A 21,086-nucleotide genomic window follows, 5' to 3' on the forward strand; every position below is an offset into this window, starting at 1 on the left:
AACACCAAGACCTATGCTGCACATAAATAAAAGAGGCATTTATCCTTGCAGATTATACACACTAGTTTAAACTTAGTGGCAAACACCAGGGCTGATCTACCCAGCAGGTGGATTCTGACATGGGCTATTGGGGCAGCAGCTGTCTACCAGGCTTCACCTCTCCTTAATTCCAGTCACAGAACTCAACCCGCCTACTGGGACTGTGGTGTTAAAGCCTTTTGGAGCATATTTAATGCATTTTTTATGGCTTGCTGTGTGGAGGATTGTGTTCCCAGTACAGTTGTAGTGAGTGATTGTAAATTACTGAGCACAAGTCTACCCTATCATTCACACACGTTCACTTCTGACCATGCAAACATGATGGTGCCAAAATGCTAATGCTGACGCTTCTAAAACCAGTGTGTGACATTATGGTGGGTATGTCCATCTTTGTTTTTTTACACAGTCATCACTTGACTCAAGGATAAAAATGGTTTGAAAAAGGTTGGCTTAAACCCCAGTGGCTGCAGTTTTCCGAGTCTGTACCACCTTAACACCACCTCCATCTGCTTTGTTTTGTTTTAAAGCGCCAATTCTGACAGTCTGTGAAAACTCTCCAAGTCGTTTCAAGTTATCTGCCAACGCTGCCAGCATCACCCACTGACACCCAATTCTTTGAGCACTGGGGACTGCCATGCCACAATGAAATCTGCTTTGAAAAGCTCTCAGCCCTGCTCAAATATCACCTCTCTCTCTCTGACACGCACACACATACACAGTATTCAAATTCATGTCTTTATATTCCTTTTCACCTGTAAAAAAGGAGTGATCACATCCTTTATTCCCACTCCCCTACACCTTTGAGTTTCATACTCTCCTTTCGGAATTTGTACCCAGTCTGGAAGCTTTTCATTAAAACTTGTAATAACACTGACTGCGGCTTCTCTGTCCACAGCTGTCAGTCTGATAAGAAAGCAGAGGTGAGAATATTCAGTCAGCAGCTACAACCACATATATATGAAAGGAAAATGTGAGTGAAAAAGGGGGATCCTCTGCTCCACTTCCTCTGCTGCACAGCCATGCAAGCGCATCTCTATCATTCAGCTATCTATGCACCCCCGCCACCCCAGCTCCCCGCTCTGCAACCCCCACGGGACGCCAACAGATAGACAAGACGCTACTTCAAGTGCAATTTCACATCCACAAAAGTTGCGGCAGCGAGAAAAAGAGCGAGCTGGATCTTGTTTATAAATAAAGTCATTCATAAATGATGGCATCTGTCGAGTGTGCATGAGTGAGGTGCAGGTGGGAGGTGAAGGATGGAGGTGAAATATGGCCTCTCTGTGTGTATCCCCTTACACTCGGATGGGTTCCAGACGGATGCTGAGAGGGTTTTGCTCCTCTGGAGGTGGAGGGCCATCGGGACTGAGAGTTAGCTTTAGGAGAAGCAGAACGAGTCAGTGTGGCTGTTTGAAGTGAATTGATCAAAGCTGGGGCGGAATCGGGTACAGTTGCAGTCAGCAGAGGGGAGTGGACTGGGTGAAAACACACAGAGCCATGGTTCTCTGGGTGGATTTCCCATCTGACTGAATGACAGAGGCATTCACTGCTGCTCCTGCCGCTGCTGCAGCTTGAATAGGAGCAAGCGTCTGGTTCAGTGTCAGGGTGGATTAGTTTGTGTCCCACATGAACAGTGCTGGAGGGGTATTAGATATTACTGTAATGCTATTACTTCTCCAGGTTACACAGTGATTTTTTTTTTTTTAGTCATTACATTTTTTAAATAAAACATGCACTCCTACTTTGTTTTATATTACATTCTTGTGAGACATTTAATTAAAACCTGCATAAATATGTATTAAGCATAATTAATTTTTACTGTTACCGGGTAAGATTAAACAAGCAAAATTAGCAGCCCAAAAAAGTTTTAATGGAATTATCATCTGTTGTGTATTTGTTAAATTAATGACTAAGAAGAACATAATTTCCTCTATGAGAATATATAATGGGCAAAATGATGCTTTTAACCAAGCTTAATGGCCAAAGCATATTTGGGCATCAATAATAATGTAGCTACAATATATAAGCTTTCATTTTAAACTAAGAAAGCTGCAGCTCACCTGGTCATCTTAATATGCCCTTCAAGTAACTTATACTATGATCAATAATTTCTTGGTGCGTCACTGGATTCTTTTGTGTGGGCAGACACTTAGAACGAGTGATGGAGGACATTAAAAAGACATTTTTACTTCCTTTTTTGTAGTCACTCACCATCTCTTTAAGGATAATGCCGACACAGCCAATCACCCTCTGGAAAAGACTGAGGTGCACAGACTGAGGGGGTGCAGCGAAGTATAAGACAAGACATCAATGTGTATGTGCTGCTGATGAGGGGAGTAGGTAGAGTGCATTATGATGACATAAAGGTGTTTTATGATTGTATAAATATTTAAGCACCAACCTCTAGTACTGAATCTACTTTACTAAGTGGATTGGGTGATATTATTGGGTAATACTAGTAATATTTGTATTATTGGTGCTGTTTTTTACGCTGACTGGCCACTTATACATGACTTATAACACAGCATTGGATCCTCTTTAGGGCATAAATTCAGCAAGCTGTCAGAAACATTCCTCAGAGAATTTGGTCCATGTTGACCTGATCGTCTTAGTTAAAGCAAATTCATCATCCTTGACGTAACTCTCCCATTCCACCACATCCAATAGCTACTCTATCGAAGTGAGATCTGGTGACTGTGGAAGCTGTTTAGTACAGTTAGTTCGCTGTCATGTATAAGAAACCAGTTTGAGATCATTTGTGACATGGCATGTTATCCTGCTGGAAGCATACATGAGAACATGGGTACACTGTGTCATAAAAGGTAGAGATGGTCAGCAATAACAAAGACAATGTTTTTCCAGTCTTCTCTTGTCCAATTTTGCTGACCCTGTGTAACTCGTACCTTCAGTTTCCTGTTCTTAGGTCACAGAAATGACATCAAGTGTCATCTTCTGCTGTTGTAGCCCATCTGGTTCAAGGTTTGATGTGTTGTGTGTTCAAAGATCCTCTTTTGCATACTTTGGTTATAATGAGTGTTTATTTGAGTTATTGTTGATTTCCTGTTATCTGGAAGTATTCTGGCCATTCTCCTCTGACCTCTGGCATAAACAGGGCATTCTCACTCAGAACACTCACCGGACATTTTCTCTTTTTCAAACAGTTCTCTGTAAATCCACAAGACTGTGTGAGAAAGATAGTAGATTTCAGAAATCCTTAGACCAGCCTGTCAGCCATGCCGCAATCAAAGTCACTTAAACCACCTTTCTTCCTCATTCTGATGTTCAGTTTGAACTTCAACAGGTCATTGTGAAATTGTCTACATACCCAGAACCATTGGTTGTTGGGGTGTGATTGGCTGATTAGATATTTGTGTTAAAAAGCAGTTAAACAGGTACACCTAATAATGTGAGTGTAATTTTACCTTGTTTAAGTAATACAATAAAGCCTTTATAGGCATCATTATGAAAGTGTGTTTGGAGAGTTGATTTTTAGAGATACAATTGTTGGAATGGGGTTAAAGGAAGAGGTACAGTATATCTGTATCATTTACATCCTTTTAATTCAGGTCAGTGAAGGTTACAGAATTGAGAGAATTGCAGAGTTAACAGAATCAACTGATACAAGCACTGCAATAAATTCATAATGACTCTTTCATATTGTCATATGTATGTATAGACAACTGTTTGGAGAGGTTACAGCAGTTTGAAAATAGGTGGCTTTTGTGTGTCAAGGACCAAGGAATGGGACAGATCCCCAAAGACAAGCCTTAAAACACAAAGCTCTGGTGACTGGCTTGACGGTTGAATGTGGGAAAAGCACAGATGTATACCTCTGCTTTTTTTGCTCCTTCTGTTTCCTTTCTCTAAATGTCAATCTAGTGAACACTTCCTGCTCTCACAACCTGCTCTCATGGTAAACACACCCACTATTCTTTCTAGTCTCTTCAAGCCCTCATTCCCCCACCCTCTTTGACTACTGATTGAGGCAGCAGATGCACTTTTCAGCCTCATTGTGCCCCAGCTGCTGCCTGTGCGTCCTTCGACAGCACCCATTATGTCTCTGGTCAGCTGAGAAACATTAAGATTAAAGTGTCAACGCTGTGGCTATTCCCATCGTCACTCGATCACACGATATCCATGACTCGTTTCTTTTTTTTCTATGTATTGTGTGCTTTCTTTTTAAAAACACAAATATCAGGAAGAGTATCAGAAAACTAATCTTAATTTAGTTAAATCTGCTATTGCTGCAATCAAATTACAGTATAAAAATAATGGAACAATATGATAGGCACCACACACAGCAATGAACTTTATGAGAGTTTCAGTCTGTCTGCAAAGCTCCAGACACAGTCACATAACAGACATTTCCCTTAGAAGCTGGTACAGATCAAAAATAGAGACAGAAACAGTGCGCCTTAAAGCAGATAACTCATAAATTGCAAGGGAAATGGCATCTCACTAATTAAGAAAATTTTCATTTAGCCTGGAAAAAGAATTTGTTGCTCTATATAAAAAAAGCTTTCCATAAAGCTAGGACATCTTACTATTCATCACTGATTGAAAACAACAACAACCCTAGGTTTCTTTAAGCACTGTAGCCAGGCTGACAAAAAGTCTGAGTTCAGTTTAGCCAAGCATTCCTTTAACCTTAACTAGTAATGACTTAAGGAATTTCTTCACAGATAAAACTTTAACCATTAGAGAAAGAATGCTCATAACTATCCCAGACATATCATTATGTACAGGTATTTTCAATACAACTGATATATTTTTAGATTCTCTCTCCAATTCATTTTTTTTGAGTTAAGGTTGGCAATTACTTCCTCCAAACCATCAACATATCAATCAGATTCCATTCCTGCAAGACGGCTCAAAGAAGTCCTACCATTAATTAATGCTTCAATCTTAAATATGATCAATCTATCTCTATAACTGGGCTATGTACCACAGGCCTTTAAGGTGGCAGTGATTAAACCATTACTTAAAGAGCCATCACTTGACCCAGCTGTCTCAGATAATTATAGGTCAATCTCCAACCTTCCTTCCAATCTCACAAATTCTTGAAAGAGTAGTTATAAAACAGTCAACTGATCGTTTGCAAAGGAATGGCATATTTGAAGAGTTTCCATCAGATTTCAGAGCTCATCACAGTACAGAAACAGCTTTAGTGACAGTTGACTCATCTCTGTGCAGGATTCAGTGCCATTCACCATAATATTTTTACAGAGTTTCGAGCATGCAATGTTAAGTACTGTCATGGTCCCTGTGCCCCGCTGGTCAACCCTCTATTAGGTAATATGTTTGTGGTTTGTCTGCTCTCTCTCTCTCGCTCTCTCTCTCTCTCGCCGCGGCGACACTCATTGCGGGCTCCCGCTGCTGGCCCACACACCTGCTCTCATCACCGCACCGGCCGCTGATCCCAGCTGATTACTACACTACTTAAGATGGCGAGTCTGCACTAGTCTTCGCTGGATCGTTGAGCTATCAGCGTCAGTCAAACTTGTGTATCTGCCAACATGTATCTTGAAATGCCCTTTGTTATTATCCCGCTAACCCGACCTTTTGTGTTTAGATCGTTTTTGGAACCGGATTCTGAGAGGAGTGACTGAGGAGGAGCTTTTGTACAGAAAGTGTGGAGCACCTTTTCCCCTAACCCTGTTTCCCACGGACCCTGGCGACCCGGACCCGTTTCCCCTGCACGTTGTATATAGCCACTTGGTGATTGTGTTCACTGTGAATAAACGCACTGTTCTTCGCTTAAAGGAATACCCTGGCCTGTGCCTGAGTCTCTTTCGGAAACCATATCAAGTAGTGTTTAAGTTACTTCGCTGCAGTGGTTTCTATCATATCTATTTTAGAGACTCCAGTTCGTTCTTGTAAGTGGAGAGGCAATAGTCTCACACACTAAGGTTAACTGTGGATTTCCATGGTTCTGTGCTAAGACCAATTCTGTTTACATTATACATGTTTCCCCTAGGCAGTATCATTATAAGGCATAGCCTTTTCATTGCTATGCAGATGATACCCAGCTTTATCTATCCATGAAGCCAGAAGTTAACACACCAATTAGTTAAACTGCAGAAATGTCTTAAAGGCATAAAGTCCTGGATGGCCTCTAATTTCCTAAATTCAGATAAAACAGAGGTTACTGTATCTTTTTACTGTGTTTAACCAGATGCTTACTTCTGCAAGGCATTACCTTGGCCTCCAGTAACACTGTGAGGAATCTTGGAGTCATTTCTAACCAGGATATTTCCTCCAGTGTGTATATTAAACAATTATGTGGGACTGTTTTCTCTGCACACTGCAGCAAGAGTATTGACAGGGAGTAGAAAGAGAGAGTATATTTCTCCTATATTGGTTTTTCTTAATTGGCTCTCTGTTAACCCCAGAATTGAATTTAAAATCCTTCTCCTAACACACAAAGCCTTGAATAATCAGGCCCCATCGTATCTTAAAGACTTCATATTACCATATCTTCCCATTAAAAGACTTTGCTCTCAGACTGCAGGCCTATAATATTTAAAAGTAGAATGGAAAGAAGAGCATACCTCTCTTTTTGAATGAGTTTACCGTTAAGGCTGGGCCAGGTGACCCTGAAACCTCCCACACTATATTACAACAGGCTTGGGGCTAGGCAGGGGGCTTCACATAATGGACCATGTTTCACCTCTTTTCACTCACCGTGTGTTTATACAGCACTCTGCATTTAATTATGAGTTATTATTAATCTCTGACTCTCTTCCTCAGTCTGTGTTTTGTCCTGTCTTCCACCCCTCATCCCCAACCAGGCATGGTCTCTCCCTCAGCCTGGTTCTCCCAGAGGTTTCTTCCTGTTAAAAGGGAGTTTTTCCTTCCCACTGTTGCCAAGTGCTTCCTCATACGGGGTCGTCTGATTGATGTGGATTTCCCTTTATCTTTGCTCGGTCTTTACCACTGAATTGTATTTTATTGAGAGCTAATGGATAACTCTGAACAAAGACTACTGCTGTTGCAGTTTGCAATCATGATGCATTAGGCGGCCCGATTTGTTTGTGCTGCCCAAGTGTGGTTCAGTTAATCGGATATTGAGGTTTCAAGTTAAATAAAGTCACAGGATGCACATCTAGGCTGACCTGGGAAACAAAATTAAATTGTTTCTTACAAAAACATTTCATTTGCCGCATCTAACAAAGGTGTCAAATGCATTTTCTTTTCAAATAAAATAGCTGTACCTGCTCATTGTCTTCTTTACTGCCCTCACTGCCTTCGACTTTCAATCGACAGAATAGCAATAACCGGTAATAGGAAATGTGTTTTGCCTGTGTCCTCTTATGCATACACAAGTAATAGGAAAGAAGGACAACTAACACATTTAAGCATTTCTTCATGTTATCAATCACCTGTTTGTATATTACCTTTTATCCACGTTATTACAGTTTAAAGTGCTTCACAGAAGACTGATAAGACAATAATTAGACATAAGAAATAAAACATCTTACCACTATTTGTGAAAAACTACAAAGAACAGGCCTATTTATAAGTCGTGTTTATGTGGACTACCTGTACATATACATTTTAAATAACCACCTGTAATATTAATTTTACCTGTAATATTAGTTATATGCCGTGTCATATGGTTTAGGCAATATTGTTTACTATGAATATGCTATGCGATATTTTTTGTACTCGATATAATCTTTTTTTAAAAATGCTTATTTATAGGTCTTATCACTTATAAGTATTGTCTACCATTACCAGTTCTATCAACCACTGAAAATAATATGCATCAACACTATTAATATTAATATATTCTCGTGTTGCACTCCTCGTCCCTTTGATTCTGTGTCATTTTCAGTAAAAACAGCTGCAATCAAAATTTGATTACTTTTTGTGCATCTGTCATTATAATAGCTTAAGCCTTTTCTGTCAGTAGCACAGCGTGGCAAGACTTAAGAATCCGTATGAACTCATCAAAAGCTTTAAGACTCTGAAAGACTTCTTTTAATTCTATCCAGTGAATGTTCAGTGCCTAATAACTTATCACTGTACTTAGTTAATATGTCATTGTAAAAATGTGCTAAGTAAAAGCCATATGCAGCCTATCAGCAGTGTGCAGTACTGTTCAGCAGTGGACATTCTATTTAAGCAGATTATACACTTTTGCCTGGTGCTTCACATTAAGCTGACAGTTCACGGAGGCTGAGATGCGGTGAAGGAACGTGTGCTGATGAGTCTTAGCTTATAGCTGTGTCTATGGGCACATTTACATGTTCCTCTCACTGAAGAAGGTCATAAGGACTGGGATGCTACATCCTCTGGGACCTGCCAGAAGTGCTGGGCAGATGGGCATTTGGACAACTCGAGGTGTTTTTGTATGCATGTAAAAATGGGTAGGAATATGTAAGCACATGTAGTACAGAACATCAGCCTGCACTCTGTGTGTGTGTGTGTGTGTGTTTGTGTATCAAAGTTTCACTGAGAGAGCAGACATTTTGTGTGGTAATTACATCCTGTTTGTTCCATCAGTGTGCCTGGCTGCCTTCATGCAGCATTTCTGCACACCTCTTGCTTAACACATTCCTAACTGCTAGTGACCCCAACGCAGTGATGTCTTGACTAATGGGCAATCAGAGATGGAGAACATCAACAGCTGAACAGAAAGAGGGGGGATAAACAGATAGCACACAGATAAAGATTCATGAATTCAACTCTTCACTTGTTCTGTTTTAGCTTCCTTAATCTTCTCCCACACCTCCTTTAATGTAAAGAGAGCCATTGATTATTGATTCCTTGATACAATCTAACTATAATTCACAAAGTACTGCTTGCCTGCTCCAGAATAAAGGCATCCAGCCCAAAAGCCAGGAGTGCCAGCTGTCTTGAAGCGATTGTTTACAAACCCACTCACAAAGTCATGGTGCAATGGAGTGAAGCGCTATGCGCAAGGCCATCATTTTTCAAAAAGTTAAGGGGCAGAGTTTGTTCTAAAAGACGAAGAAGAAAAAGGAAGCAAAGATTAGTCTAAATTTCTCTAAGTTATTTACAACATGAGGTAGACCTACCTCTCTATCTCTAAGATATAGTATTATAATTGACAGGGGTTTTTTGTTTGTTTTGCAGGTTTATCTGCTAACTTTATTACCAAAAAGACTGCAGGCTCATCCCCAAATTAAAATCATGTGGTTGACATAAAGGGGCCAGAAGATACATTCTGTTATCAAGCTCAGGAAGCCCTAAAGGACTGAGTGATAGACCCTCCTCCAAAAATACCCTCACAGGCATTTCAGTATCTGTGTATGGAGACTGTCAAGGGGCTTTACCTTACACCAGAAAGTGTCTTGAGGCAGTTGTTGTTGTGAAATGGCATTCTATAAATAAAACTCAATTAAATAGAATTGACTTGGAGGTACAAAGACCAAAATCTATTTACAAGCGTTGCAAAATTCCAACAGTCACAAATCTAGTATTTTTCCCCAAACCGTGCCAATCGTGCTTCCATGAAAATAAAAATAGCCAGTAAACTTGAAATGTGGATTCTTTTCTACAAACAAAATATCCAGAGTTACACCTTTATCTAGAGTCTGCAGCCAACATCATCATCCTGAAAAAACAGAAACATAGACAGATGTTGACATTGTTTATAGACCATTTTAACATACATAAATAATTATAAATAAACCGAAATTTTAAGCCATTTACATTTATGTACATCTGAGTTCTGTCTCATCTGTTACACGGTCAGACTGTTACAACTATTGCCTCTCTGTCCCTGATGTCAGTATGATAAACCCATTGATGCCAGTGCTTCAGTGCGTTCAAGGACTACCTCGAACCGTCATTGAGGTAAGGTGCACAACATCAGTTAAACTTTAATTTTGGAACATTTTAAACATAGAAAATGACAAAAAAAAAACAAAAAAACACATCAGCAGATGGTTGTTCAGAGTTTAAATGTTTGCCGGATAGCTCTTTGATGTCATACTTAGGCACTGAGGTGCTCTGCTAAACACTATAGTGCTTACAAAGTCAAAATGAATGTCTTTGTAGTAAGCTTAAACACTGTCTATCTAGATCATCCTGCTAACTGAGACAAAAAAGTATAAGTCTTAAACTAATCTCTCTAACTAAGGGCATGAGTTTGAGATATTAAACTAAGTCCTTTCATCTGATCCCTCATTTCCCAAGTGTTTAACACAGCACGTGGAGCTAATGCAGGACTCAAATTGGATGCCGGATTTGTGCCTCCTCCTTGCACCAAAGTGGGGATCTGTTGCATGCAAGTTGATTGTGTTAACCACTACACCCTGCAACCATCAGTTTGAGATATGAAACTGAAAGTCATGTTAACTTCATTCAGTGTAAATCAGGGGATCATCAGTGGATCCTAGAGATTCATCCACCAGGGATGGTGCGTGCCTTTGTTGAAGTAATCCAAAATTAGTCACCTGGATAAAAGTAGAATACTTACCAAAATGCCAGCTGATGACTTATCACTCCCTAAAAAGTAACAATTTGTTACTTTTCTTGTCTCACATGATAGTAAATTGAATATCTGAGAAAAAGCAAATAGTCTTTTCCGCTAGCCAAGTGGCCAGTGGACCAGCAACAGCTATTTCTTGGGCTCTTCCGGTGTAGCCAGTGAACATCCAGGTTACAGCTTTTTTTTAAATCAGTTTTTCACAAATGCAAATAAATTTAAAACAACTAACAAAACAGTGAATGGTAGTTTTAAAGCTTGATGGGTCACCAGAACATGGAATAAAGACAGGCTATTAATCGGGGAAAAAAACAAAAATCAGATCTTTTACTCTAGATTCTACAATATTAAGGAAATATCTGATCATAGGAATTAACTATTTTGTAACCATTTCTATAACTTCTTTAAAATTGAAATAATATAAAAGATAATTGTCGCATTGTATGCTGTTTGTGAGCAAAAACTTGTGTGTGAAACCAGACTTTTTCTGGTTTTTTAAACTTCTTCAACAATTGTTTGTTTAATTAGAGACACAAACGGTTATTTCAGGTTACAGTATTTCACCAGACTTGCACTTCTTCTGTTTACTCATTACCTGAAACTGTCAAGCTGGAACAGGTTCCCAGTGCAGGTGAGTGCCTTCCAGCTTTCTGTGCATCATCAAAACCTGTTTTCGTTTAGGCAGCTATTGCCCTGGGCTGGTTCAGCAAAGAGTATGAACAACTTGTGAACAGCGTTTGAAATGATGTCGTCATCCTCCCGTCAGGGTGTTGACAAAAATAAACAAAAGGTGCATTTACAGTCTGCAGCTACTTTCCAACAAGTCCAATAACCTACAGAGCAACTAAAATTGGAAATTGTTCAGAGGAAAGTGAAGAAATCTAAGAATTTATGTAGTTAAATATTTAATGTTGAGTCCTGCAGTGGTAATTCAGAGAGGGCGAGCAGAAAGACTATACAAGCCAAGAGCAGACAAAGTTATCTCTAGTGATCAGCATAGTCCCTACTCAGATAATATCAGGTCTGATAGAACATTCTGAGCATCCTCCACCTCCAGTGAGCCGTAGGTTTGGGTGCAGAGGAGACTCCGTTGATTTTATATCTGCTCTGCATTGTGATTGTAGTTCATTCATTGTCCATTAAATATTAATCAAGCGGAAAGTGTTGAGGAATGCAAAACCCACTGAACTCTGAATGTTTTCACAGGCCACTGGATGTCCTACCAGTCCACTGCACTAAGTATGTGGAGTTTAAAGAGCATTAAGACACCAGGAATGTTGGAAAGTTGGTATGAAAGGAGAGAGACAGCCAGACTGTGACTAAGGTAGCGCTGGCACTGGGAGTGGTGTTACACACTTGTTAGTGTCTCTCAAGTCAAAAACAATCACACCTCTGACTGTGAAAACACACGGAAGCTTTTTAATGAGAACGCGCACAACTTCAACTGTGGAATACCCATTAGAGGTTTAATTTAATTTAAGAGTCTGTTATCAGGGTGTAGATTAACAATCTGTGACATTTTCATACAGATAAGTTCCTGCTTCCTGTCTTCTATGCAGAGCACTGCTTCAAACTGAAACAAGTTCAACAAAGCTTTTATATATTTTGTTGTGAACAGCCAGAGTCAGGCAGGTCTGTTGCAGGGAAAAACATCCTCCACAGCACAGCAAGTGATGTGCTTCAGTGTTCCCAGCAGCAACAGAACTTTGTTGGAAATAAACAGAGAAAGAACATTCTGCTTGGAATCGGAAACTATAGACAACATTGCTGATCCGACACAGAAAAATCAACAGAAGCTCAGAAATTTCTTTTACTGAACTCCTCAGGTTAAAAGTGATGAAGATAGGATCTGAATGACAAGTGAGCTCGAGGAAGTAAGTTGCAAAATAACACCACAGCATGAGCGATTAGTACTAAAGATGTCAGCAAAAGAAGAAAGGAAAACAAGATGCCTGTGGACTGCCACTTAAAAGTGTTGGGCTTCACGTGAGAATCAGGTCAGTACATAATTATAATAAAGGTCAATCAAATGGACCAATATAGCAAGGCCATGATGATCCACTTGGTAAAGTAAATCCACTTGGCATCTTTCTTGTCCTTCAGACAACAAATCTGATGGTTAAAGATCCAAACGGGACAGGCAGAAAAAAAAAAGAATCAGGTCAGGCATTAGAGAGACAGCTGTGAAGAGAAACACAAATAGACGTGAAGGTACTGCTGTGGGAACTTTGGGAAAACCCGACTTGTCATGAATTGGACTTTTAAGAAACAGCATGCACACCTCTCACTGAAGTATTACTCTCAGGCCAAAGCTACAAGAAATCTTTCTCAGGCACCTTTACCATAATGGGAAGAGAGGATGAGTGCCTCATTGCCTCGGGCTCAGTAAAAGCTCCTGACTCGCTGACTACCAAAGAGGCCCACGAGCATCAACAGTTATCTCTAATGATCTCTGATAGGTTATCACCGACCCACGCTGACATTTTGACCACTTGACAGCTTATGTTGCTTTTAAAGTAAATTAAAAAACAGATACATGCACTGCTGAAACCGACTACACCATCTATCACCATGTCATGTAACATGGACACACATTTATCCAAATATAGTGTGTTTATTTTCTCTTTTAATTTTCTCTTTTGAATTCCATTCAATCACCGTCTAATTGGTTTAATTCTCCAGATGGTCTAGAGTCGAATGCAGGGAAGAATACAAAGTACAGCTGAAGGTTGCCCTCTGATTCCCATAAGCTGTCTGACCTCCCTGTTTCTGCTTAATACGTCTTAAAATACCCATATGTTTAGGGAGTTCTATAAAAAATTGCACATGAACAAACGTACAGATTTACAGGGAGTGACGACCTCAATTAGATAAACAGCTTACCTTTGTTCTCACCCATCCTGCAAAGATGAGACCTAGTAGAAGAACTGAAATTATGGTGACCAAGTGAATCAGTGGTTGACTTCCATGCAAGAGTGAACGCTGGGAGCATTTCTAAATGGTTATATCCATTTAACCTTACTGGAGAAATGTGAAACAGGCGAGAAGCAAGTTGTTTAAATAGCCTCGCCTCAAACGGCAATCAATAATGTTTTGTGAACTGCGCCCGGCCACAGCGGGCAGACTACAGCAACAATTAAAAGGGAGACAAAAGTTTATGAGAAGAGGCTGAAGGTGAGACAATAATGCAATAATAATTTACTTAAATTAACTGATAAAGTCTAATATCCTTGATCAATGATAAATGATAAATGACTGTGTGACCCAATAGAGTCCCAAGAGTCCCTGCACTGAACTGCTGGCGACGGTGCTTATGGTACATGAAAGAAAATCAAAGCAGAGCATGAGAATGGGAGCCGTAGGCGGAGAGAGGGTGAAGCAATAAAATACTCAGACTCAAATAAAGGAACGATGGGAGACATGCTATTCTTTTCAGATGAAAGCCTTTTCCATTTAAGTGTGAGCCAATTATTTTTCTTGTTGAGAGAAAATATGAACATCTGTGTTTGCCGTGAATCAGTGAATAATGGCAGACCACACAAGGACCTCTGAATGTGCACACACACAGAAGCACATAGGCAAACAACCACACATGCACACACACATTTGCCCTGTGGGCTGGGTGACGTCATGTTTGTTGTAGGGTGGGCGGCTCCTGATTGAAGATTAACGTCTAAAACTGCCAAAGGTGCTTTAGGCTTTTAAAGATGGACAGAAGCACAACATTAGATCCACATTAGACTCTTACAGCTGAGAGATAAGGAACTCTTCTAAGTTGTAGCCCTGGGCCTGAGAGGGCCTGGAACCCCTGACTGACAGGCTCAAGCAGATTTACTCTCTGGGGCTGACATGAGGTTCAAGAAAAAACAACATTCTTTGGCTGACTGGTCTTGTAAGATAAAAATGCTCTCATAGTCTCTCCCAAGACAGTTTTAGGTTTGGGAATGTTTATGGTAACATAAAAGAATTCCCTCTGGAAGGATCCCATACAGACTGCTATAACTACTGAGCCATGTCACCGGTCAGATAACTGGCAGGAGCCTCTGGCATGAGAAGACTGTGACATCCAGCATCTCAAATGCACATAGCTGTAAATCTAATCACACTGACAAGACAGGGATAGATCCTGGCTTCCTATGCAGGAGTCCTACAGCCTGGTCATACACCACTAAAATAAAGATGATTTGTTTTCAGAGAAAGTTCCATTATGATTCAACAACACTCCCGACATGTGGATTCCTTTCTATGGAACAATAACACTTATACACTGATATCACTGATGCTGTTATTCAGAACATATCAGCATGTTCAAATTAGACATTTTTAATGACTGCAAAATTAAAGTTAGAAATAGAGCAGGGTGATATGACCAAAAATATTCATCACGATATACATTTGAAAATTTGCGATAACGATATAACTGACAATATAATTGACACTAGACAAAATACTTTACAACTCCACAACTTTATTAATGCAAAAAAAAAAAAACATCAATGTATTTTCACTTAAACAAGAAGCTGTTTTTTGCATTAAAGTTATATAAAAATTTAACAGTGCAAATTCCTTGCTGACAGTTTAACCAAAAGGCATTTCCAGTGGAAATTGGCCGACATATCCTCAGCATAACCATGTATAATATCCAGAAAACTTAAAAAGAGGTTATACACACACAATACGGTAATATTACGTTGAAGCACAGTACGTATCAATCCGCGAGGCTCCTGCCTACTATAGTCGTAATGCTCCGACAATCCATCAAGCAGTGTGGCTTCGTAGCTTAGCAAAGTCATGCTAAAACATTTGACAGATTTTCGAGCGTCGCGTACCACATAAAATCATTTCGAGGTGAGTAAACACAACCAGAATTCATACATAAGGCACACGGGATTATAAGGGGCACTGTCGATTTTCAGAAAAATCAAAGGATTGATTTTAAGTGTGCCGTATTTTCCAAACAACACAGTAATAACGACGGCCCGCTAGCATGCGCTACCAAAAATAGTGCTTTGTTGTGTATCTGACGGACAAAAGCTAAACCAGTTCCACACCACTGAAGTTGCAGCATTTTTACAAACCAATTCTGGTTCATCCGTTTCATTCAATGATCCGCTTTCGCCCTTCTCATTCTCTGTCGCCGCCATGCTTTTTCCGCCATGTGCATATGAAAACAAAGGCACTGCGCATGCGTGTTTTACCCATATTCTATTGCAATATTTCATTTTCTTATCATTGCCCAACATTAAACCGATATTACCGTGAACGGTATAATATGGCCCAGCCCTAGTTAGAAAGCCCCTGAAAGTAATGAATGTGTATGGAGTTGAAAATAAACGCAATTAATTAATTTTGCACAGGGTTGAGGAATGAAGTCCATTCATGAATGATTTGTCAGCAAATTACTTAATAAAATATCCAAAGGAAACAAAACTTTATATAAATCTTGATCGGATGTCGGAAAATGTGTAAAATGGGGAAACTTAATCAAACGAGCAGACAAAGATTAGCCCAGTACTAGCCAGTATCCATCTAAATCTGAGGAAAGCTCTTAAATGGTTATAGCAGTTACTGGTCCCTTCAGGCCCATCCTGTCTGAATTATCCACGCCATAACCCCTTTCTCCTCCCCACAGTTGCCTGACCCTGAGCCAGATCATGAGAAGAGGCAGCCACACACAGTGGACAACTCATGAAAGAATGCACACACAAGACACAGAGAGACATGGCTGGCACCAAAGTTTCCAGCACTAGCAGATGTCCTGAGTTAAAAAGCAAACAAACAAACAAAAAACGACTAAAAACAAAAGACATCTCGAGCTGGCTAGGTCAAAGCAATTTGTCAAAGAGATGACTGCTGAAAAAGTTGGAGAGGGAGTTGGAGGCAGTGCCACCCTGTCACACCCAGGGACAGACACCACGGCAGGGCTGGGAGACGATTGATTTGATGTCAGCCTCTAAGACACAGCACAGGCAGAGACGTGAAATAGTCTTACCTGACGTGTCCCACATATTCAGTTCAATCCGGTGCTTCTCTATTTCAAAACTGGCTGTGTAGTTTTCAAACACTGTGGGCACATAGTTCTGAAAATAAAAGATTTATTTTAGTTAGCCGATGAAAAGGGGCATAATAAGCCTCTGTTTATAGTGACTGTGATTAGACTGCTGAGAGTATGACATTTGAAACGATGCAGCTGACAAATACAATAAAGGCAGACACATTTCACAGCTGGGCTGCCACAAATGCTTTTGGGGATATTATGTTTAGAAACACAGCAAAGACAAAGCCTTAAAGTTTTGTAGTCTGTATCGGAGACACTACAGTTCATTTAGTCATTTTACAGTCCTTTATTTTATGTCTGCTCTAAGGTTCTTTCTCCTTCTCTTCTTTGGGCATTAGTGTGTTTAGACAGGTGGATGTAACCTGCCGGATTAGTGCTGAAACTGAGCTGCCGAGTAGAGCGTTACATTTAAATGACGGTGCTGTAGTTATTCATAAACTCCGCGGTTCCCTCCTCTACAGAAAGACCGAAGTTTAGACTTTTTTTTTAATAGCTGGACCTACCTCTGGGTAGCAGTCCTTGGCAAAAACGTGCAGGAGCGCAGTTTTCCCACATTGCGTATCCCCGACCACCACAATCTTGCAACGGCTCCCTAGACTGTCCATGGTTTGTCCGTCAGACGTGTATTCTTGACACGGAAAGGTGTTGCATCCAGCATCCGATACGAGGCGCAGCGGAATTCAACACTTTGAAGAAAAATTAGCAAATACATGCGCAGAGCCGGTGCGCTTTATCCAGCTTCTGCTGTCCGACGCGCAGTGCCCCGGTCCCACTGACACACTCCGTCTGACTCGTCCGCTCCCGTAACTGCGAGCAGGACGCACAAAGCCCACCCTGGAAACTCCGCTACTTTGGTTACTGACCACGCCTTCCTCATTTTCACATCTGAGCCACATCGTTCACATGTTGTATGCTGCTCTTATTATTATTAGAAATTAAGGTCCAACTGTACAAATGGTTCACAGGGTTTGTTTTTCTCTTGTATGATTTCACTGAAAAAGCGACCCAGTGTTCATGGAAACCAATCAGTGCTATTTTATCCCTGCAGCGATTGTATTCTGTTGCATCAGAAACCTAATTAAGTCCACAAGAATGATATCACCAGGGTTAAGACTAACACTACTAGACTACAGCTAATTATCTCAAAGTTAATAAGGACTCAGTATCATGTCTTTATTAACTTAACTGTGTGATAGTTCATGATGAAACGCGTTTAACATAAAATTGGAACATCTGCTTAAATCTGCCTTTTCCCTTTAAAAAAAAAGGGCCTATTTAATATAAAATGAATAAATACGTAATAAGAAAAATTCAAAGCCTGCTCAGTAACGTTTTGTGATGGGTTTTGATTTACTTACTGACCAGCTACAGGGGAGGAATTATACTTTTTGCTAATGAATTACTGTAAATAGGCTTAAACTACTGTAAATAGGCTTTACCCCTTTAACTTAAGTTAAAGGGGTAAATTCCAATTTCCCATTAAGATTTACATGGTCTTATTAGCCCTAATGTGTCTTTGAGAATATACATTATTTAATGTTTGTTATGTAATATTTTTTTTAGGTATTTTTAGGAGGGATGGCTGTTTGTCTTATGATAATTACCAAATGTAAAACTTTATTTCACTGTTGGCAAAGCTGCATAAATGCTCAGGACATTGTGCCCCTCGATTTAATGCCAACATGACCTTTTAATGGTGATGCAATAAATGCAGCATACCATGATAAAATAGTCCATCAAATTAAGTAGTTAGAGGTGAATGGGCTGTTTTATGGCTCTTGCAGCCCTTCAATTAGTTGATATTCCTTAGAAGTGCGTGCCCCGCAGAGGAGTTAATGTTTTTGTGAATGAGATAATGAAATGACGCGGTACCACGTGCCAAGACACAGCGCTTGACTCAGCTCTGGTTGTTTGAAGACCGACACCGCCTCCTTGTGGACGAAAAAATAGAGAAGAAGATTATATGAAAATAAAAACAATATAAAAGGAACTTGGGATGTGTTAAATAACTTAATTAAACAAGGATCTTCTGGAACATCATATCCTGAATGTTTCATTGATGCAAATGGTGAAAATCTCAACATGAGTAACATTGTAGATGGGTTTAATAAATTTTTTATAAATATTGGCCCTGAACTAGCAGCGGACATCCCGTGTCAAAAAAATGAAAACATCAGTAATATAAAATCAAATCCCTCTTCACTGTTCCTCTCAGCTACAAATGAGCAAGAAGTAATAAATATCACACTAAAATGTAAAAGTAAGTCTTCAATGGATTATCATGACATAAATATGTCTGTAGTTAAACAGGTTATTCTGAATATTGCTAGTCCCTTAACATATGTCTGTAATTTATCATTTCAGTCCGGTTGTTTTCCAAAAAAAATGAAAATTGCAAAAGTAATACCACTATACAAAAGTAATGACAAACACAGTTTTACCAATTATAGGCCTATTTCTCTACTGCCTCAATTCTCAAAAATTTTAGAAAAACTTTTTAATTCAAGATTAGAAAAATTCCTTGAAAAACATCAAATAATAAATGTTGGTCAGTATGGTTTCAGAACGCAAAGAACCACTTCAATGGCGATAATTGAGGCAGTAGAAGAAATTACTAATGCACTGGATAAAAATAAATATGCAGTTGGTATTTTTGTTGATCTCAAAAAGGCCTTCGACACAATCAATCACTCAATTTTATTGGATAAATTGGAAAGATATGGTATTCGAGGGAAAGCTGGTAACTGGTTAAAAAGTTACCTAACGGGTCGGGAACAATATGTTAGCATAGGGCATTACCATTCAGAGAAACTTGGTATTACATGTGGTGTTCCCCAAGGGTCAGTGTTGGGACCAAAACTTTTCAATGTATACATAAATGATATTTTTGATGTTTCTCAAGTACTTAAGCTCATACTGTTCGCAGATGACACCAACATATTTTTCAGTAGCGATGATTATACTGACCTTGTAATGACCGTAAACAGGGAGCTAAAATTAATAAAAAAATGGATGGATATAAATAAATTATCATTAAATATAAATAAAACTAAAGCAATGTTTTTCGGTAATTTAAAATATAATATAGAATTACCGATTATCATTGAAGGTGTACCAATTGATAATGTGAGTGAAAACAAATTTTTGGGAGTCGTAATTGATAACAAAATTTCATGGAAACCCCACGTCAGACACATAAAAACCAAAATTTCCAGAAGCCTCGCAGTTTTGAACAAAGTGAAACCATACCTTGATAAAGATGCACTTCGTACTCTGTACTGTACCCTGGTTCTTCCATATTTTACATATTGTGTGGAAGTGTGGGGAAACACATATAAAAATACAACTAATCCATTAGTCACAGTACAGAAACGAGCACTGCGTATTATTCACAAGGCCGGTTATCTAGATCATACTCACAAACTCTTTCTTCAGGCAAAGTTACTTAAATTCCAGGATCTGGTTAATTACAATACATCCATAATCTTATACAAAGCCTTTAATAAACTTCTACCTGCAAATTTACAAATTATATTTGAAATTCGAGAAAGGGTTTATAATGTGAGAGGCTTCGGAGAATTCAAATTACCCAGAACTCGAACAACCCGTAAAGGTTTTTGTGTGTCTGTACGTGGTGTGAAAATCTGGAACAGTCTGAGTTTACAACTGAAACAATGCAAAAATATTCATAGATTTAAATTCCTCTACAAACAGTTTGTTTGGTCACAGTATACTCAATGATGGTTATAGTGTGCTCTGTAATGTTTGTTCTCTTACCATTGCTGGTATGGATTCAAAAAAAAAAAAAAAGTGTGTGCATATGTATGTACATGTGTGTGTAGATATATATGTATGTATGTATATGTATGTGTGTTTGTCACTATGTAATTATTATTGCCTGTTACCTGTGGTAACGCAATTTATAATTAATATATATTCTGTATTCTGTTATGAAGGTCCTATTTGTTGTTGCGAGCTGCCATTGAGATGCTTGCATGTGCCCGGGGCTGTTGATGGTTTGTTTGGTTGCAACGATGGGCGTAGCTGTGGGAAGCTTATTGTTTTTTGTTGATGAGTGAGTATAGGGGTGGGATTTAATAAGTTTTCTTCGTCCCACTCCTTTTCAGGTAAATTTTTTGTTTTTTGTTTTTGTGCACTTTATATTTAATATATGTATTTTTGTTGTGCCTGAAATGAACAAATAAATGAATGAAATGAAATGAAAAAAAAAAGTGTCAGCTCATATAAATGTGGGCTATACAACAGCAGTGACCCCAAGTCATAAGCGTATAAGCCAATACAAGTTACCTTTATTTGTTTAGCATTAATGCTTTAATGCAGGTTAATGCAGTTCAAAATGCTTCACAGATTAAGGACAAGCCATAAGAGATTAGACATATCAAGAATTAAGAAAACAAAAATATGCAGCAATAAGCGACTTTAAACTACTCAAAACGTTTGTTTGTATTGATGAGAGAAATAAATCAGAATAGGACTATGAGCAGACTGATGCCTCTGTTCAGTAAATTG

The 21,086-nt window shown here is 39.2% G+C and overlaps 1 protein-coding gene across 1 annotated transcript in view; it reads right to left on the reverse strand.

Moving 5' to 3' along the window:
• rnd2 (Rho family GTPase 2) overlaps nucleotides 1-17,379 on the reverse strand; it is a 32,802-nt gene extending 15,423 nt beyond the window's left edge. Inside the window, exons 1-2 of the mRNA XM_006798283.3 lie at nucleotides 17,060-17,379; nucleotides 16,491-16,578 (exon numbers count right to left, since the gene is read on the reverse strand). Coding sequence (XP_006798346.1) covers nucleotides 16,491-16,578; nucleotides 17,060-17,161 — 190 coding nt within the window. The 5' untranslated portion in view covers nucleotides 17,162-17,379. The remainder of the gene's footprint in view (nucleotides 1-16,490; nucleotides 16,579-17,059) is intronic.
• Nucleotides 17,380-21,086: the final 3,707 nt, after the last annotated feature.

Source organism: Neolamprologus brichardi, chromosome 4 (genome assembly GCF_056152115.1).
Source record: "Neolamprologus brichardi isolate AB-2024 chromosome 4, ASM5615211v1, whole genome shotgun sequence".
NCBI classification, from domain to species: Eukaryota; Metazoa; Chordata; class Actinopteri; order Cichliformes; family Cichlidae; genus Neolamprologus; species Neolamprologus brichardi.